Here is an 18,038-nt window from a genome sequence, read left to right on the forward strand (position 1 = left end):
TTATTCTACACAGATTTCTCTGTTGAAAAAAGTAAAGCACTTCTGTTTATTTACAGTACGCCTAGATTTCCACATTTTTTACTTAAATGGCCGATAATGCAGAGCTTATAGCGCAGCTACAAGCAGAGCAGCGCTATGGAAGTATTTTAACTCGCAGAGTTTTTATAACCAAACCGATTGCATTTTCTCATCCTGTTCAACTCAAACTCTTTTAATAAACAGTGATAATGGAACTGTGGTATATTCGCAATAATACACTCGAGGTTCATGCTATAACATGTAACATTGGCACTGCTGTGCTGATCTTCCGCACTCGGCTCCCTCTTATGTATTATTGCTTAATTGTTTGCTGGGGAATCAAGACGAGACAAGACAACCACATTCATTATTTGTGTTGGATACCCATGGAGTATGGCTTCTACTTTAATCCATTCGTAAAGTGAACACATACATAAAAACACAAGTGAGCACACAAACACACATGCACCCGGATTGGTGGGCAGCCTCTGCAATGACATTCTAGAGAGTGAAGAGGGATGAGGGCCTTTCTAAAAGAGCAAAGAGCAACAGTGGCAGCTTGACCAACCTGTGTATCGAACCTACAACCCTGTCATCAATAACCTAGTGCCCCAACCACTGAACCACCACTGCCTCCTACTATTAGGATGTTACTATGTAATGTAATTGAGGCATACATCACATCCTAACAGCAAACAAGCGCTTAAACAAAGAAACACATCACATAGCAAACCCTACAGAATATCAAACATCCATTAACTGTGAATCTCTTTTAGCATTTATATTTTAAAATGAGTATGTTTTAGCTATAGTGTATTAGTTGCTTACTAGGGGTGTGACGAGACACTAATCTCACGAGACGAGATGAGACATGATACTGGGTTCACGAGAACGAGACGAGACTAGATTTAAAAATAACATTTTAAAGAAAACCTCAAAAATGAAAAATGAAAACTAGAGTTTTATTTGACAAAATAATATAACGCAAATTTAACAGATTGGTTTCTCTCAAGTATTGATTTTATAAGAAATAGAAATAAGAATAAGAATAAAAAATTAAAATAAAACTTTTCTAGGTCTTATATAGTGCAAACAATAAGTGCAAACTACAACCAGTCATATTAAGCCTAGGGTTTGTGTTTTTTCTCCTAAATCTCTTGTAATTGAACTATGCATAACCATATTCAGTCACATTAAGACTATGCTTGAAGTGCAAACAGAGACAGAACATGTTTTTTTAAATACAGTACAGAGCTAAGGGATTAGTACAACTGCCTATGAAACAGTCACGTGTAGGATTTACTTTACAGTATTTACATATGCTTTGTGTCTTGTTGGTCACTCTGTTACTGTTTATTGTTTCCACTGGAGCCAAAATGCAGCCAGACATACATCTTAAAAAGGGGGTATGAGACCTATGACCTGAAACCAAATGAAAGCCCCAAATACATTTTTTCTCAGGAGAAACAGCCAATCAGCTTGCTGGTTTTGCGGAGTGTGGTGGGCTAGTAATGACAGAACGTATCTCCTCCACCCCCTCCACCCCGGGGGCGCTGATACTATGTTTGCATACACCACAAACAGAAAGTAGTTTCACTCCTACTGTGTTGCCAGATCCCGCTTAAAAAAAGTCCACACTAAACTATTTTTTTTCCCGCAAGACAGGTTAAAGCTTGACGAGAAATATCGTCACACTCCTATTGCTTACGGCAAGAGCCAACAAAATACTGTTATTAATACCTGAAAAAAAAACATTCCAATAGTCCAGTATCCATATTAAACATTAGAGGACTGATTATGTTGCTCTGGTGTCTCCAACACTTGGTTTCACTCTGTAATGTGTAGCTTTTTAATCTGCGTTTTAATTAAGAAAAGTATTAAAAATTTAAGTACAGTATTGAGTGCATCAGAACATCAGTGCAGTGCAACACAACTCATCAAAAATAGAAATGAGTCCATCAGAAATGGGGCATCCATCAAAAATGGGACGAGTGTCAAAAACGGCAGTCTGCAGTGGTCTTATGGCTTGCAGCGGGTGCGGACAGCTTCACTGATTACAGTGCGCTTGCTCACATCACTTGTTTTTAGGAGAGTTACAGTAGATGTCTGTGTATTACAGAGAATGCCTTAGGATGAGGAGATGTCACTAAAAATGATGAATAGAGTAATTTACTGTGGGAACATTAGGTTAAATATATTGTGTCCTGGCAGTGATTAACAGTATCTTTTAGCCCAACATTTAGAACTGTAAAAACTGCATAATCTGCCTGAATCATCGAATGCTCAAGTCTAATAGACTTGAGCCCAATCCCATTTCTTTTTTGTAACCCTACTTCATGTTTTCGAGTGTAACCCTTGCCCCTAGAACAGAGTTACAACTGGAACACACCTCTAACAAACTAACTACTTTAACCTCATTTCCTTCTTCCCCTTCTTTACTCCTCTATTCCATTATTTCCCTTTGACCTCCTTTAGGCCCTGTCTAAAACTGTTTTACCTTTAAAGTTCTATTACTTTTGTACCTCACTATTCTAAGTCGCTTTGGACAAAAGCGTCTGCCAAATGTAATGTAATGTAAATAAAAAATAATAATAAATAAAAAAAATCCTCATCCAAAATACACACGAGGATTACAATCAGAGAATTTATTAAAGACAGTAACAGTACCACAGTGAAAAACAAGCACAGGTGTAGCTAACAACAGTAAGGCAGCATAAACAAAAAACATACCAGAGTGATTGAAGCAGAAGGTCATAAACAGAAGATTATTAACACAAACCATGGGTAAGGCAGAGAGCAAGGTCCAAAAACAGGCAAGGGTCCAACGAGAACACAATCTTTAACAGAAGGGCAAACCTAAAGCAGTAGTCATCAAACAACAGGCAGAGGTCATACATGAAATACAGAGAAAATAGAGAGAATGTGAGGTAGAGGAGCTAGGAAACTAGATTTAATACCGGGCACTGGGGAACAGAAAACAGGGACTTTTATACACACTGGGACAGGTGTGAGCAATTAACACTAATTAGTAGGATGGGGAATCAGAGCGAGTGGCACAATCTGAGTGGCATATGACCAAATGAGTCCGGGGGAGAGAACACAGGTGAATTCTGGGAAATGTCCATGGAAGGCAGGCAGGAAGTGGCTGGGCTCACACCAAATATTTGGGATAGCCTTACAAGAACCAGATAAATATATATATATACAGTGTATCTGTGTAAATATCTGTGGGTTTCTTTGGTGGATTTTACTGCCATCTTGCCAGTGATTCTCAGCACCATGTTATTTAAGTGTGCTTCTAAAAATACCTCTTTAAAGGTTATTGTAATGCCTAGACGTGCACACACAAAACAAAGAGGTAAGGCTAAGTTGAAGAGCCAAGGGGCGAAACATATTTGGGCCTTAAAATAGGCTTATGTGGTTTCTTGCACATTCTTATATGACACACTGTTATCTATTAAGCATTTGTTTAAAGTACATTACACAACTAAGACCACTAATTACTAATTAAACTTCCATTATGTTCATATGTTTATATACAGTATTTTGTCCTTTTTACGAAGTTTGACTTCTTACTTGTTTAATTTCCAGAGCAAAACTGTGGAACATTTTATTCATATATATAGTTTTATGCTCATTTAATAAATATTTTGTGAAATGAGGTTGAATCGTACATACAGTCAGTGTGTTATGAAATATTGTAATTGCATTACTGAGTAGATGTACTGTTATAGGAATAGACCCACTCTATTGTGTTTGAGGCTGTGTGGTATTAATAGAAGCTACATGGCTCCTCTCCAGCAGATTAGTCACATAAAAAAATACTGCTTGGTCAGAGAAATTGCCCCATGTTTGCTTTATTGATTAGATTTCCCAGCCCGATGGGTGAAGTGTAATAAGGGTGAAATGACGATACTCTATGATTCAGCACTGCACGCTGCACTCTCTGCCTCTTCAAACCTCATTTCTGTTTACTGTGGATGATAAGTATAGGCCAGCAGAGCATGGGTGCATGCAGAAATGCTAGGCGCTCTCTTTGATTTTAATGAATGTGCTGATTGCAGGAGAGAGAAGAGCCACACTAGCGGCACAGTCTGAGGAACTGATGCTGTTACTGTGTGGAGATTGTTCTTGGTGGCTCGTTGTTCTTTAAAGGTTTCTACTAGTGCTAATGTTAATACTAAATTAAGCAGCGCCTATCTCTATAAAACACTGTACTGACTTTTAATTCATCTAAAGTAGGTTTTTTATAACAGTATCTGGATGTAAACTGCATGGGTGGCCAGAAGTATCACAAATTTTGTAAATTAGGTTTGTGTTGGACCATTTCTTTTAGTATTTTTATGGAGGATTTATACTAATATATGACTTTCCACTTTAAATCACTATGTACACACACCTTAAACACCATAGAAATCCTCTTGTCTGCACTGTTAAGCCCTGTCTGGACGGGATTATTTTCTCAGGGGAACGTCTGTGAAAAATATTTCACACTTTTACTCAGTGATAAAACTCTTGCATCCGGAATGCAATTGAAAAAACAGGAGGACCAGTGAGTTTTTAAGCTTTCTCGGTCACATGACATCGCGTTCAGTAGCTCCTCCATTTCCACTCTCTGTTGTGTTTACATGGATCTCCGTGGACATGTGCACCCAAAGTGTAATTACGGTGCGTAGCGGTGGACAAAAAGCTATTTTATTTAAAGCGGGGTGACGAAACTCACAGATGTGCGTCTGGACTGGACTAAAATTACCGTAGGACCACGGAGTTCAGCAAAAAACAGTAGATAATTCAGTCTGACAAAAACACATACATGGTCATTCTGGATGGAAAAAAAAACACAGAGGGCCCCCATAAAAGAGAAAATTACCCCAGGACCCCCTAAAAAACTAATTCAAACCGGATACGGCTTTGGAGAATAAAATAAGCTGTAGTGGGACCTTTTTATTCCAAAGGCACAAATAAAAAAAAAATACCATTAAAAGTATAGTGTTGGGTAAACTGTTATTAAATGTAACTCTACAATAAATAAATTAGGCAAGATTGTATGAAGGAATATGAATTGGAAGAACCAACCTAGTAAGTAAAATCCTTGTGTCTGTAAGGCTCGAAATCTTGTGTATTTGATTCATTTTTATTTACACCAAATTAAAATGAATAAACCACTACAATAAATTATCTTAAAATCAGTGAGAGCTAGTACTAACCATTATTTACGGCATCACACACCGCAACATTTCACTTGGCCAACTAGCATGTGGTAACAGGTTATAATGGGTTTCATGGCTAAATTGGAGCAGCCTGGTGGCCAATCTTCATTAGTTGCACATTGCACCAGTAAGAGCAGAGTGTGAAGGTTCAATTAGCAGGGTAAGAGCACAATTTTGCTCAAAATATTTCAATGCACACAACATTATGGGTGACACACCAGAGTTCAAAAGAGGAGAAATTGTTGGTGCACGTCTTGCTGCCGCATCTTTGACCAAGACAGCAAGTCTTTGTGATGTATCAAGAGCCACGGTATCCAGGGTAATGTCAGCATACCACCAAGAAGGACGAACCACATCCAACAGGATTAACTGTGGATGCAAGAGGAAGCTGTCTAAAAGGGATGTTCGGGTCCAAAAAACATAAAACCACGGCTGCCCAAATCATGGCAGAATTCAGTGTGCACATCAACTCTTCTGATTCCACCAGAACTGTTTGTCGGGACAATAAATTATTGTGGTCTAAATCCAGGTGTTTCAGTTTCATTGTCCAACCCCTGTATTGGTATGGTATTATACTGATATGACTATAGGAATCTAAAAACAAATCTAAAACCAACCACAAGCTTAAAATTGAAGCTTAAAATTGGCCAATAACACAAAATCTGGTGATAATAAACTAAGTGTTGGATTTAATGACTGACAGTATATTTTATTGTTGTTCAAAATGGCCTCACACTCACTTGTGCATTAACATTTTGTGGAAACTCTGTCTACACCATTTATTTCTGTGGGTTTCTTTTGTAAAGTGAGGTTCTGTGCCTGCTATCTTCGTTTCCTCCTTCCAGTATTGGAGCGCAGGAAAGAAGCTAGTAAATCAGAGGGTTGTATAAAAAACAGAAGCTCATTCTGCATAAATCACAGCACTGCTACCATCGCCCAAACCAGAGTGAAAACCGTCACACTTCATACAGACACCACCACATCCTCCTACTGCAAAACACACACACACAGACAGACAAACACTCTCCCCCGACTCTTCATCTTCTCTTTTTCGCTTCTGCCATGTTGTAGAGCCCATACATTATAGAGCAGTATTAAACGCTGCAGCCTGCAGCCTCTTGGCTCAGTATTAATTCAGCTTTAATTATCCTGGGCTGATGATGTGCAGCAGAGCTGATATACTGCTGGTAATGGAGGTAAAACTGAGTCCATAGAAAACTGTGTAGACCTGTACGACTGTCAGTTCCCATAACTGTCTACTAGTATAATTTAATTACATACAGCTCTGGAAAAAAAAAGGAGCCCACTTCAGTTTCTGAATCAGTTTCTCAGATTTGGTTATTTATAGGTATATGTTTGAGCAAAATGAACATTGTTGTTTTATTCTATAAACTACAAACAACATTTTTCTCAAATTCCTAATAAAAATATTGTCATTTAGAGCATTTATTTGTGAAAAATAAGAAATGGCTGAAATAACAAAAAAGATGCAGAGCTTTCAGACCTTCAGAGTTCAGAAATCAATCAATATTTGGTGGAATAACCCTGGTTTTTAATCACAGTTTTCATGCATCTTGGCATGTTCTCCTCCACCAGTCTTACACACTGCTTTTGCATAACTTTATGCCACTCCTGGTGCAAAAATTCAAGCAGTTTAGCTTGATTTCATGGTCTCTTTTTTCAGAGCTGTATGTTACCAATTTACGAAGGTCTACCCCAATGTAGAGTTAGTTGATGGATTGCTTTAATTACGTTTATTTAATGCCACTAATTAGGTCTGATGCACCTTAAAATTGTCAGGTAGCAGCTTTAGCACACTAATAAAGAGGCAAATTGAGCTGAACTAAAGTATCTTCTAGTTGTCCTGCCCTGAACTCTAGCTGTAGTGTACGTATATAACTGTAGAAAGTTATAGTCCAGTTCAGTCTCTGGACACAGATAAATGGCACAGTGATTGATTGCTTAAGGGAATTACCATAGAATTATAGACCTGATATCCACTGTTATGGGATTTTCCCTGTTCAGGAGCTCCAATCTGCTCAACTTTTAAATGCTAGATTCAGAAACACATGGCCATCAGCTATATTATGTTTATTACCTGACTAAGATGTGCTGGAGGCTGAAATGGGAGGAGCAGGGCACAAATTATTTTTTATTTACACAGATACTTCTCTACATCTCAGCTGTTTCTAGATTTTTAAGTGTGTTTATATAGTGATTAGTGTTAGTGATTTAAATTAAATGGGTTTCAATAGTGATTTGAAACTTCTGTATGTTTCAGATCTCCCTCTTAGCTTTAAGAAAACATTATTTAAGGCAGATCAACAACTCACAGTGAGGGTTCGCCAGGCTAAAGTACAACTTAGTTTATTGCACAAGAGGACCATTAAAGTAGACTATAGCAAAACTTCATATTACTATTATTGTAATGCTTTGTCATTTTTAGCCATATGAACTCCAGTATGCCTGTTTTTTTTTATTCTAGCTCCAAAAACTCATGGCTAACAGCTGTATAGAGTTTGTTACTTGACTAAGATGTACTGGAGGCTGCAATGGGAAAAGCATGGCACAAACTAACAAAAATATATACGATATTCTCACCTGTGGTCATCTTTGATGTTTGGCAAGCTTCAGACAAATACTTCTCCACATTCACTCCTCTGCAGGCTGTCCTGTACACTAAACGTAGCTGTTTTTAAGTTTGTTTAAATAGTGATTTTAATTTAAAAGTCCACTTCTGTATGTTTAAAATCTGCAAACAACTTACAGTGAGGGCTCCCCAGACTACAGCCTCCACACCATGGAGTTAGTTTAATGCACAGTTACAAAAGGAGCATTGAAGTACATAAGGGCAGAACTCCATATTACTATTATTGTAATGCTCTGTTATTTTAAAGACATTTTCTATTATAACAATGTAAATGCACCAATCAGACAAATCATCATGAGCGCAGGTTGTTTTTCCACGTGCCAGTATAAATGCTTCCTCTACAAGACATCTAAAGAGAGTATTATTTGGTTTTGGCACCAATTTTAGCAGATCCTTTAAGTCTTAGTCTAAGTTCTGAGGTGGAGCCACTGTAGTTTAGGTTTCTTCTTCCAACCAGTGCACATCTGCATATACAGCTCTAAAAAAACACTTAAAAATGATGAGTTTCTTTGATTTTACCAAAAGCTCTAAAAAACTGAAAACCTCTGGAATATAAACAAGAGGAAGATGAATGATCACAAGCCATCAAACCAAACTGAACTGCTTGAATTTTTGCACCAGGAGTGGCATAAAGTTATCCAAAAGCAGTGTGTAAGACTGGTGGAGGAGAACATGCCTAGATGCATGAAAACTGTGATGAAATGCCAGGGTTATTCAACCAAATATTGATTTCTGAACTCTTAGAACTTTATGAATATGAACTTGTTTTCTTTGCATTATTTGAGGTCTGAAAGCTCTGTATATTTTTTTGTTATTTCAGTAATTTCTCATTTTCTGCAAATGAATGCTCTAAATGACAATATTTATACTTGTCTGTAGTTTATATAATAAAACAAAAATATTCATTTTACTCAAACATATACCTATAAATAGCAAAACCAGAGAAACTGATTCAGAAACGGTCTTAAATATTGGACATAGTGTGCGTGGCAGTAAGTGTGTATTCACTCTGCTGCTTTCCGTCAGCTGTCCATCTTAGAGATGGATGTTTGCAGGGGGTCTCAGGGGCTCGTTGGTGTGTTTTAGAGTGGTGGACGGTATGGTTTGAAACAGCAGTGCTCTGAAAGCTCTTGTTTGTCCTTCAGTCACTCTGTAAGATATTAATGGGAACACAGAGGCAGACATGCCTTCTCTAAATCAGAAATGACATTTTAGTGCTAGCTTTATTCAGAGAGGAGCGAAGTGCTGAAAGTTACTGAGAGCAGCTGCCATCAGTTTAGCATAAAAACACCAATGTACTGAAAGTAGTCTTAACCTTTAGCTTTGATGACAGTGATCTGAGGTGTACCTTTCTTTTTATTTGTGTTTTTATCTCTCTCTATTTTCCTTTCTCTTTTTCCCTGCTTCAGTACATCTTTTCAAAGTACAGTATGTGTGTGTTTCTATGCACGCATAATATATGTTAATGTCCTGTTCTTTTTCTGGTCCTGTAGGTGTACTCTGAGTGTGACGCTAGAGCAGGCCCTTCTCCTCGCCCGCAGTCACGGCCTGCCGCCCCGCTGCATCATGCAGGCCACTGACGTCATGAGGAAACAGGTACAGATCCAGATGTTTCACACTCCTCATCTCACTCCCAGATTTAACCTTTACAACCCACAGTTAACCTTAATGAGGTACACATGGAGTCCTGCTGTGTCTGGTGAGCCCACTGCATTTTAAGGCTTTTAAATCAAAATAATCAAACTTTCATCCCTAATGCAAGTTAAATAAACCACACATCTTAAATTAGTTTCCTTTACCTTTAGTTAAATCACATATATGAATAGAAATGCCACTTGTTTTTGTTTATTTTATAAACAACATAATCAGCAAATGTAAAAGTGAAACAATTATCTTTTTTCATCTTTTTGTTTATTATTTATTATAAAACAGTTAGTTCCGTCCCTGCAATGTGATTGGCTGAGAGGTGTTTTATGAGTGCAGTTATCAGCCGGTAATGCAGTGTAACTAAAGCTCTCCACGTATTACTCCGCCACATACAGGTTACCTAGCAACAGTGCAGCGCTTACAAGCCAAACAGCGCAGCTACAAACAGAGCAGCAGTGGAACTATTTTAACTTGTGGAATTTTCATAACCAAACAGATCATATTTCTCGTTTTCTTTAACTCAAAATCTTTCAATAAACAGTGATCATGGAACTGTGGTATAATCACAATAATACACTCGAGCTTTATGCTATAACATGTAACATTGGCTTAATTTAAATTTCATTAGAAATGTAATCTACTCAGGTCAGTTTACACATAACATCTGTTTGAACAATGCATTAGCCCCATTGAATATGGCCATTAATACCAGACTAAACCACACCATGCAGGGCAAAGTTTCATTGTGTGGATTTTGCATATGTAATTCTCCTCTTTAAACTCAGTGTCAGACACTGGATCTTCAGAAATATGATCCTCACATTCTGAAACTTTTTTCCTCTGCATCACCATCAGATTCATATTTCTCTTCCATTATTAGCTGTTAACTGTCTGAACAGAGAATCACTTTGCCATCTTGATCAGTTGTGGTATGGAACCACGCAAAGCTATTTATAGTGTCAGGTCCCCAAGTTTTTGGTTAATTGAAAATATTTTCTGATTTATGTTCCTTACAGAAAAATTGCCAAGGCCAATGAATCATACTTTGAAAAAATATTTTTTTGTATCATTTTATTAGGCTTAAAACTGAAAATAGGTCCAACAGACCCAAACTTTCTACAAGGACTAGACAAGCTGTGTGTGTATCAGCAATGGATGCATCTTAAACTAGCTGAGTGTGTTTATTTGAATGGACATATAGTGTAGGTGGAGTTGCCCTTTAAGGATGGAGTAAAATGAAGCACTGTGCTTTATCTTCAGGAAGCTGTGCAGCTCAGATAATCACAGGCCACTAATCAGTCCTCTGTGTTTGTTTTGCTGACCCAGTTAGCTTAGCATGCGTTACCTTTACAGAAATATCACCCGCTGCTGTTGGTTTTAATGGTGGATTATTTTTATCAGAGGCGTGTTTATTAATCAGGGTGGAACAGGCTTAACAGCTTCTCCTCCGTTCCTCCGTTTCTTCACAGCTGTTAGTGGAAGCTTTCTGTCTGTCAGTTTGTCTGTGTCTTTTTCTCTCTTATTTCTCTCTTAATTCTTTTCTCTTTTTCTTTTTCTTGAAAATTCTGTCTTCCTCACTCTCTCACCATTGTTTTGTTTTCTATCCATCTCAATGTTGTTCCCTGTCCCTAAGTGTGACTATCAATAACACTCTTTTTATTTTCTTTTTCTTTTTCCCATTCCAGCTTCTATCTTTTTTCCACTGCTCTCTCTTTTTTACCTACTTTCTCCCTTTTTGTATTTTGTCTTTCTATTCTGCTTTTTATTACCTCTTTTTCTTCGTTCTTGCCAAGACAATCTATATTTCTCTGTTGAGGTTTAGCTCTGTCTAATTCTCTCTCTCTCCATCTCTCTCTATCTCTCTCTCTCTGTCTCTCTCTGTCTCTATCTCTCTCTATCTATCTCTTCTCTAATCCATTCTCTCGTCTTATTATTCTATTTATCTTTCCTTTTCCTATATACCCCTTTCTCTAACTTCCCATTACTCTCTTCTGTTCTCTTTTTTTTCTGTTTTTCTATCTTGTCTCTCCACTTCTCTTTTTCTCTCTCTCCCCTTCTTTCTCTAGTTTCTTTTTTTCTGTTCTCTCTCTACCTTCTCTCTGTTTCCTCTTCTCTTCTCTTCTCTCTTCTTTTTCTGTTCTGTTCATTCTACCGTCTTTCTCTCTCTCCTCATCTCTCTCTAATATTCTCTCTTTTTCTCCTCTTTTTTTTCTTTCGCTCTCCTCTCACTTTTCTGTCTCTTATCTTTCCTTCTTCACTCTATGTCCTGTTCATTCTCTTTCTCTCTCTCTCTCTCTCTTTCTCTCTTCTCGCTGTTGGTGGTGGTGGTGGCGGTGGTGTTTGTGACGGGGCTGTGTAATTTTCTGTGCTTCATTATGAACTCTCAGGCTCCTGTAATGCAGGGCAGGAGAGTCTGGGTGGAGCTGGAGGTCACACTGCCGACTCACTGGCCCTGAGCCAAAAGAGGAGGGATCCAGGGAGTGGACTGTCCTTCAAAACAACTTCATATTCATACAGAGCCCTCAGCATTGCAGTGCAGCAGCCTGTCATACTGCCAGGAGACATGGACGTTTATGAATGATAAAGAAGTAGTCTGGCCAAAAATCACACGTACACAACCCCCCCCCCCCCCCCCCCCCCCTCCACCACCACCAGCACCAGCACCCACCCTTACCTCAGATGCATTCAATCAGACAAGAAAAGATTTGGGTATCGACAGTTGCTTTTGATGAATGTAGCTGATGTGCAACACTGACTTTGGTGCAGACGGCATGCCTAACTTTCCTGTGCTTGTTAATGTGTGATTATGTATGTATTTATGTATTGCCTGTTTGAGGCGCGTGATTATTTAGTCATACTGCATGAAGCTAATTGGTGTAAATAAGCTTTAATTACTCATTAGTTACAAAAGCCTCTAAGCTTCAGTACAAAATTTTGAAAAAAGAGCTAAACTTCTGACTCTAATCATGTTTTCACTGATCAACTACATTTGGCATATGGAGGACATTATGAAAATTAGATTTAGGCTAAATTACTATTAATTTTAAACTGATTCATATACTGTATTTTAGTATACCGACCCAGGATGCCAAATTCATATGAAATTAGAAATGTTTGACACTGCAGTGAAGCCCAGGCATGTCACCTTCAGACCACAGTGTTTAATATCCTGTTCCATATCCACATGGGTGGCTGAGATGGGCATAAATCCATATAATTCATTTTTATTAAAACTGATTTAGCCTTTATGGCCTAATGAACTTTACCTCAAAATCAAATGTTTACTGCCTTAAAACAACCCTTGGAGCACCCAGAAAACTTCTTCTGTTCACTACTGTCCAAGATAAACTAAGAGTTTATGCATTCATGCCCACCACAAAAGCCAAAATGATTCCAGTAATTAATAGTAAAATTTAGCAAGGTGAATAAAAGTACTTTGAATGGAGGTAGGACAAACATTAATGTCTCCTTTCTTTTGAAGTCGTTTAGGCTTGGGGTGCACAAGCTTGCATAACTCATAATTATCCAGGCTCAAAAATAAAAAAACACATATAGGCTGAGGAGAGATAATTCTCCTCTAACTATTCAGTTTTGCATTGTCATGATTAAAAATTAGTCACTCAGAGACGTACTGTATGGACCTAAGGATTGGGACAACTGGGACAGTTGGGACAATGTTCACCACCCTCTGCACAGGAGCTCATTCAGCGGCAGACTGCTGTCCCAGTCCTGCTCCACAAACAGACTCCGAAAGTCTTTTGTCCCTCAGGCCATAAGACTGTTCAACTCCTCTCAGCACAGCAAACTGAAGACTCTGTGACACTTTTTCATTCCGACAATTCTGGCCACACCATGGACACACCCCTATCTATGTACACACTCTCAGGCTTGCTGATGCCTATAACACTATTTTTACAGTTCTACCCTATTTTGCACTAGTAGTTCATTAGGTTAAATGATCAGCAGCAAGTATTGGATGGAACACCATCATTCCAGAGAGCACAGTTCTGAAACTGCTCCACAGCTCAGCTCAATACTCAGGAGATATGTGTTCTCTTTTATTGGCAATTCCTCTTTTCTTAGGGACTAGACAAGCTGTGTATGTGTGTGTACATTTGTCCACCTGTGTCAGCAGTTTAAGTACTTTAAGTGCAACTTAAAGTAGATGAATGAATTAATTTAAATGGGAGTCCACAAGCATTTGGACATATAAAGTGTATATATATGGAGTGTAATGTGCTTAGAAAAACCATCATACGTTTATGAATAGATTAGAAATACTTTAAAAAAACTTTTTTCACTGTTGACTAATATGATATTTTATTGTAGCTGAAATGATGTACATTTAAACATGATGAGTCCTGAACTGCTCATTTAAGATTGGTACCTTACCTTATCTGAAAATTGGCACAGGTCAAAGGCCTTGTTCCCGCCTATATCATTTACATATGTCTATCTTTAGGTTAAAAGAAGTTGAGCACGGTTGATTGGGAGGCTGCAGGTTCATGCTGGTACCCTCAGCAGCCCGTGATAGCTCGATTTGTTGCAGTTGGCAGTTTAATGAAGTATGCAGCCGTCTACGGCGCCTGGGGAGACGAGCCTCTGCCCCCACCGGTCCCCTCAGACGTCAGATTAATGTGGATATAAATGAGCGTCTCTACAGCTCCCTCTGGCTGGCTGTTTATTCATTCACCAAATGTTCAGCACCTCAAACAGCTGTGGGAAAGTTTCATCCGTCCGAAACGTCCAGCGGTGACTGATAGTGCTGCAGTAGTTTCAGTTTCTGAGCACTTCTCATAAAAGGGTGAACTTTGTTCAGAGCTGAGTTATGAAAATGAATTAGTACGGTACTTTTGTTAAGGACAATTAAGTCGGGTAATCCAGGAGCAGCTGGTGTGAGGAGAATGTTCCTTTGTGTCTGTAATTTGTAGATGTTAAAAAAGTAGAGAGGGAGGATTGAGTGTCTAATGAAGGCTTTTTATGGATGTGGGTTCAAAATGTGATAAAATGAATTTCCAGCACAAAAATTTTATATGTAATTGGCCAACCCAACATATTCCAGAATGACTCGTGAAGTGGATTTTTTTATATCAGAGAAAATACATACCATATATGATTATTTAATAATGTACAATAGCTTACTAATTGGATATGTCAATCAAATTGAGTGAAAGAAGAAATATTTGCCTTTTTGAAATCCCATGTATTTTTTGTATTTTTGTATTTTTTCAGAGTTGGTAGTAAAGCAGAAACAGTCTGTACTTTCAGAAACTGTTTGTTGAAATCCATTCTCTCCATTCAGTCTGTTCTGTTTCTTATCTCTTTTGCTTTATGCTGAGATATCCCTCACTGCACTGCTGTATAGAGGTGCTTTAAACACCTGACAAGGTGGTTGGACATTCTGTCAGTGTGTCTGGTTGTATTGGTGGTTATTTGGACGGACAGATGGATGGATGGATGGATGGGTGGATGGGCCTGCTGCTCTGTGTGTAATTGCTGATGTTATCCTCAGACACGATAAGGGAACTGAACAGCACATAAAGGGCCTGCTTATACCTGCCCACCCTAATGCACTGCCTGACTGCCTGGTCAGTTCTCCCCAGACTAAGGGAAATCTAACGCTTTCATTTAGTAACTACCACCACCAAGCTTAATAGTTGGTCCTATGTTCTTGGGGATGATTGTCTCATGTTTACTACTCCCAACAAACCACTAATGATACCGCTGCAGACTTTAGTTAAGCGTGAAGTTGTTGATTTTGAAGTAGGGTTCTTTGGCTCAGGTGGTGATGTAAAACTGACTCTACTATGGGCAGGTTCTTGGGTTTCTGACCATTCACAATAAAATGAGAAAGACAGTTTGACAGTTTGAGACCCAGGCAAAGTGGTCATAATACAGTAGAATTGACATTTGACTTTTTTATGTGATGGTTAAGAATTTAATGTTGCTTAGAAATCATTTCAAGTGACTTTCGTGGCATGGTGTAGATCTACAGTTGACAGGTTTCCCATTGGACTTCCCATTGGACTGTGTGTTGGTCTATCCAAAGACCTCTCAAACAAACCTTCTCATGAACCACAGACAAGCTTCCAGCTAGAGTCAATCATGATCACTAACATGAACTTAAAAGATCCTGCTTCAGACAATTTAGTACCACTGAATTAATAAAATAAGTAAACGTCTGTACAGTTGTGACAGTGTGTTGATTTCAGTCATGCTTCCCCAGAAAAAAGAAACTGTGAAATACTTCAATAATTATTATTGAAAACTGAATATAGCCATTAGATTCATGTCCATAATTAGTGTATATAAGCTTTCCACTGCAACTGCAAAGAATACATACAGGCCAATTTACATATATAAGTCACTTATACACGTTCTGCATAAAATGAAAATGCAATGTTATTAAACCTATATACTGTATATATATGAATCAATGCTTTAATGAACATAATGCATGTGTAACATATTTATTACTTATTTATTACACGCTTCCATGACCTGACAGGGTATACATTTAAGCGTGTGCATTTCTATATGCAAAGGATGACTGATTTTTGCCTTTATTGCACCATGCTTGCGTCGCACTCCCTCTCACAGCTGTGTTCCTGCAGCTGTGCTTTAGCAGCACTTCATTTTCCCCCTGCTGATTCTCCACCTGCGAAGCCCCCAACTGACCTGCCATGCTCAGGCAAATTGTGTGCTATTTGCGGAAACTGCTAATGTCTGGAAAACGGCAAAGATTTACGTTTTCATTCCCTCTGCGTCAGAGTGCAGGTGGGCACTCGTCTTTCTGACATGATGGAGCTCCACCTGCCTGGATTTAAAGGAACCTGTGTGTTACCCCTTGGAGATCTGCTATTTGATCAAATTATGGATTTAGGTAGTAATATAAATAGCTGCGTGTGGAATGTACATTTTTATTTCCTCTCTATATGCAGTTATCAACAGGTTTGTGTGGCTGTTGAGACTCTTTTAAGGGTTTTTGTATCAGAAAATTAAATATGTGTGTAAATGATTAATTTGTATATTTCCTCATGATAAAGATGGACACAACACAATGCTTTTACAATACCTATATCTATTCTTCAATGTACAATCACAACATTGCTGTGTGGAAACTCAGTGAAAGTTCATTTCACCACATTAGTGCAAGGACAAAGACAAGTCTGGTTTACTGCCTTCCATGGGTCTTGGATGATGGTGGGTCAAGCTGAGCTAGAAAAGCTCTTACTACAGATCTTGCTTTTGATTATTGACCATCAAGGATGGAGGGTCTGGTCTACTTTTGGCTTTGTAGGCCAGAGTCTGGGTTTTGAATCTGATGTAGTTGATGACAGAAAGCCAGTGAAGGGAACGCAACAGAGGTGTTACATGGCTGAACTTCAGAAGATTAAAGACGAGTCGTGCTGCTGAATTCTGAATCAGTTGCAGGAGCCTGATGCCTCGCAAAGGAAGAGTAGCGAGAAAGGAGTTGCAGTAGTCAATTCTTAAAATGACGAGAGACTGTGCAAGCCCCTGGTGGGTTCTGTAGTGAGATATGGTCAAATTCTCTGGATGTTGTAAAGGAGAAATCTTCATATTTTCTATATTTAAGAATAGAAAATAAGTTTACCTAAAAATGGTATTACCTAAAAACTGTCCTGAAGTGTAATCATTCAGTTTGGGACCACAAAGTTATTCTGTATATAATGATCAGGAATTCTATGGGCATTTGTGTTTTATATAGTAATTTACAACCAAAAACAAGTCCATCAAACCACTCTGATCAGGCCAGTGCTCCTGGACTCCAGAGAGTTATATATGAAGCACATAAAGTCATGAGTTCAAGGTTTTGGCAGTGCTTTTTCTTTTCATCTGAGTTATGAGATCACAGCATCTGTGCAAATTGCTTGTTCATGCTTCTTTCTGCTTTGAAAGGGTTCCAATTAAAAAACAACAGCTATGACCAACACACATTGCTCTTAACACTGAGTCATGAAACAGTAGCGCATGTTTTGATCCAGCCGTTGGCGGCAGACTTCCACAGAAAAGGGATCTGCAATTGTGATCCCGCTGCTGGCTGCAGTGTTTAATGAAAGCACAATTAGATTCATCCTCCCATTTGTCTCTAATCTAATTCTGAGCAGATAATCCAGGCTTAGCTTTATGTTGACACTCTTTTGAAAGCAGTGGTTCTTACTTTTCACAGGGAAAATCTGTGTAATCCGCCTACTGTCTCTGATCCCTGCTCAAGTGCTGCTTCAGTTTCACAGCTTTCCTTCTGGTCCTTACAAAAAGTGTTTCAATTGGACTGAGAATCCAGTCCAGTTTAGAATGGGCTGCAATGCCAAAATGTAAAGTAGCTACAAAGTATCCAGAAGTTTGAGGACAATGACAAATCTGGAACAATGTCTCCCCTGGACAGCAGGACAAACTTTTATTTGAATACCTTTAATTTCAGAAGAAATTACAGTATATGAGCTGGTCATGGACATGTTTAGTGGGTCATATTAAATTTAGTTTTTATAAGC

General features: G+C 38.5%; 1 protein-coding gene across 2 annotated transcripts in view; it reads left to right on the forward strand.

The window, feature by feature from the left end:
* Positions 1-18,038, forward strand: part of prex2 (phosphatidylinositol-3,4,5-trisphosphate-dependent Rac exchange factor 2) — a 224,903-nt gene that overhangs the window by 200,384 nt on the left and 6,481 nt on the right. For both annotated transcript variants that reach the window (XM_049485814.1, XM_022685605.2), the window contains one exon: positions 9,372-9,474. In XM_049485814.1, coding sequence (XP_049341771.1) covers positions 9,372-9,474 — 103 coding nt within the window. The remainder of the gene's footprint in view (positions 1-9,371; positions 9,475-18,038) is intronic.

This window comes from Astyanax mexicanus, chromosome 1 (genome assembly GCF_023375975.1).
Source record: "Astyanax mexicanus isolate ESR-SI-001 chromosome 1, AstMex3_surface, whole genome shotgun sequence".
NCBI lineage: Eukaryota > Metazoa > Chordata > Actinopteri > Characiformes > Acestrorhamphidae > Astyanax > Astyanax mexicanus.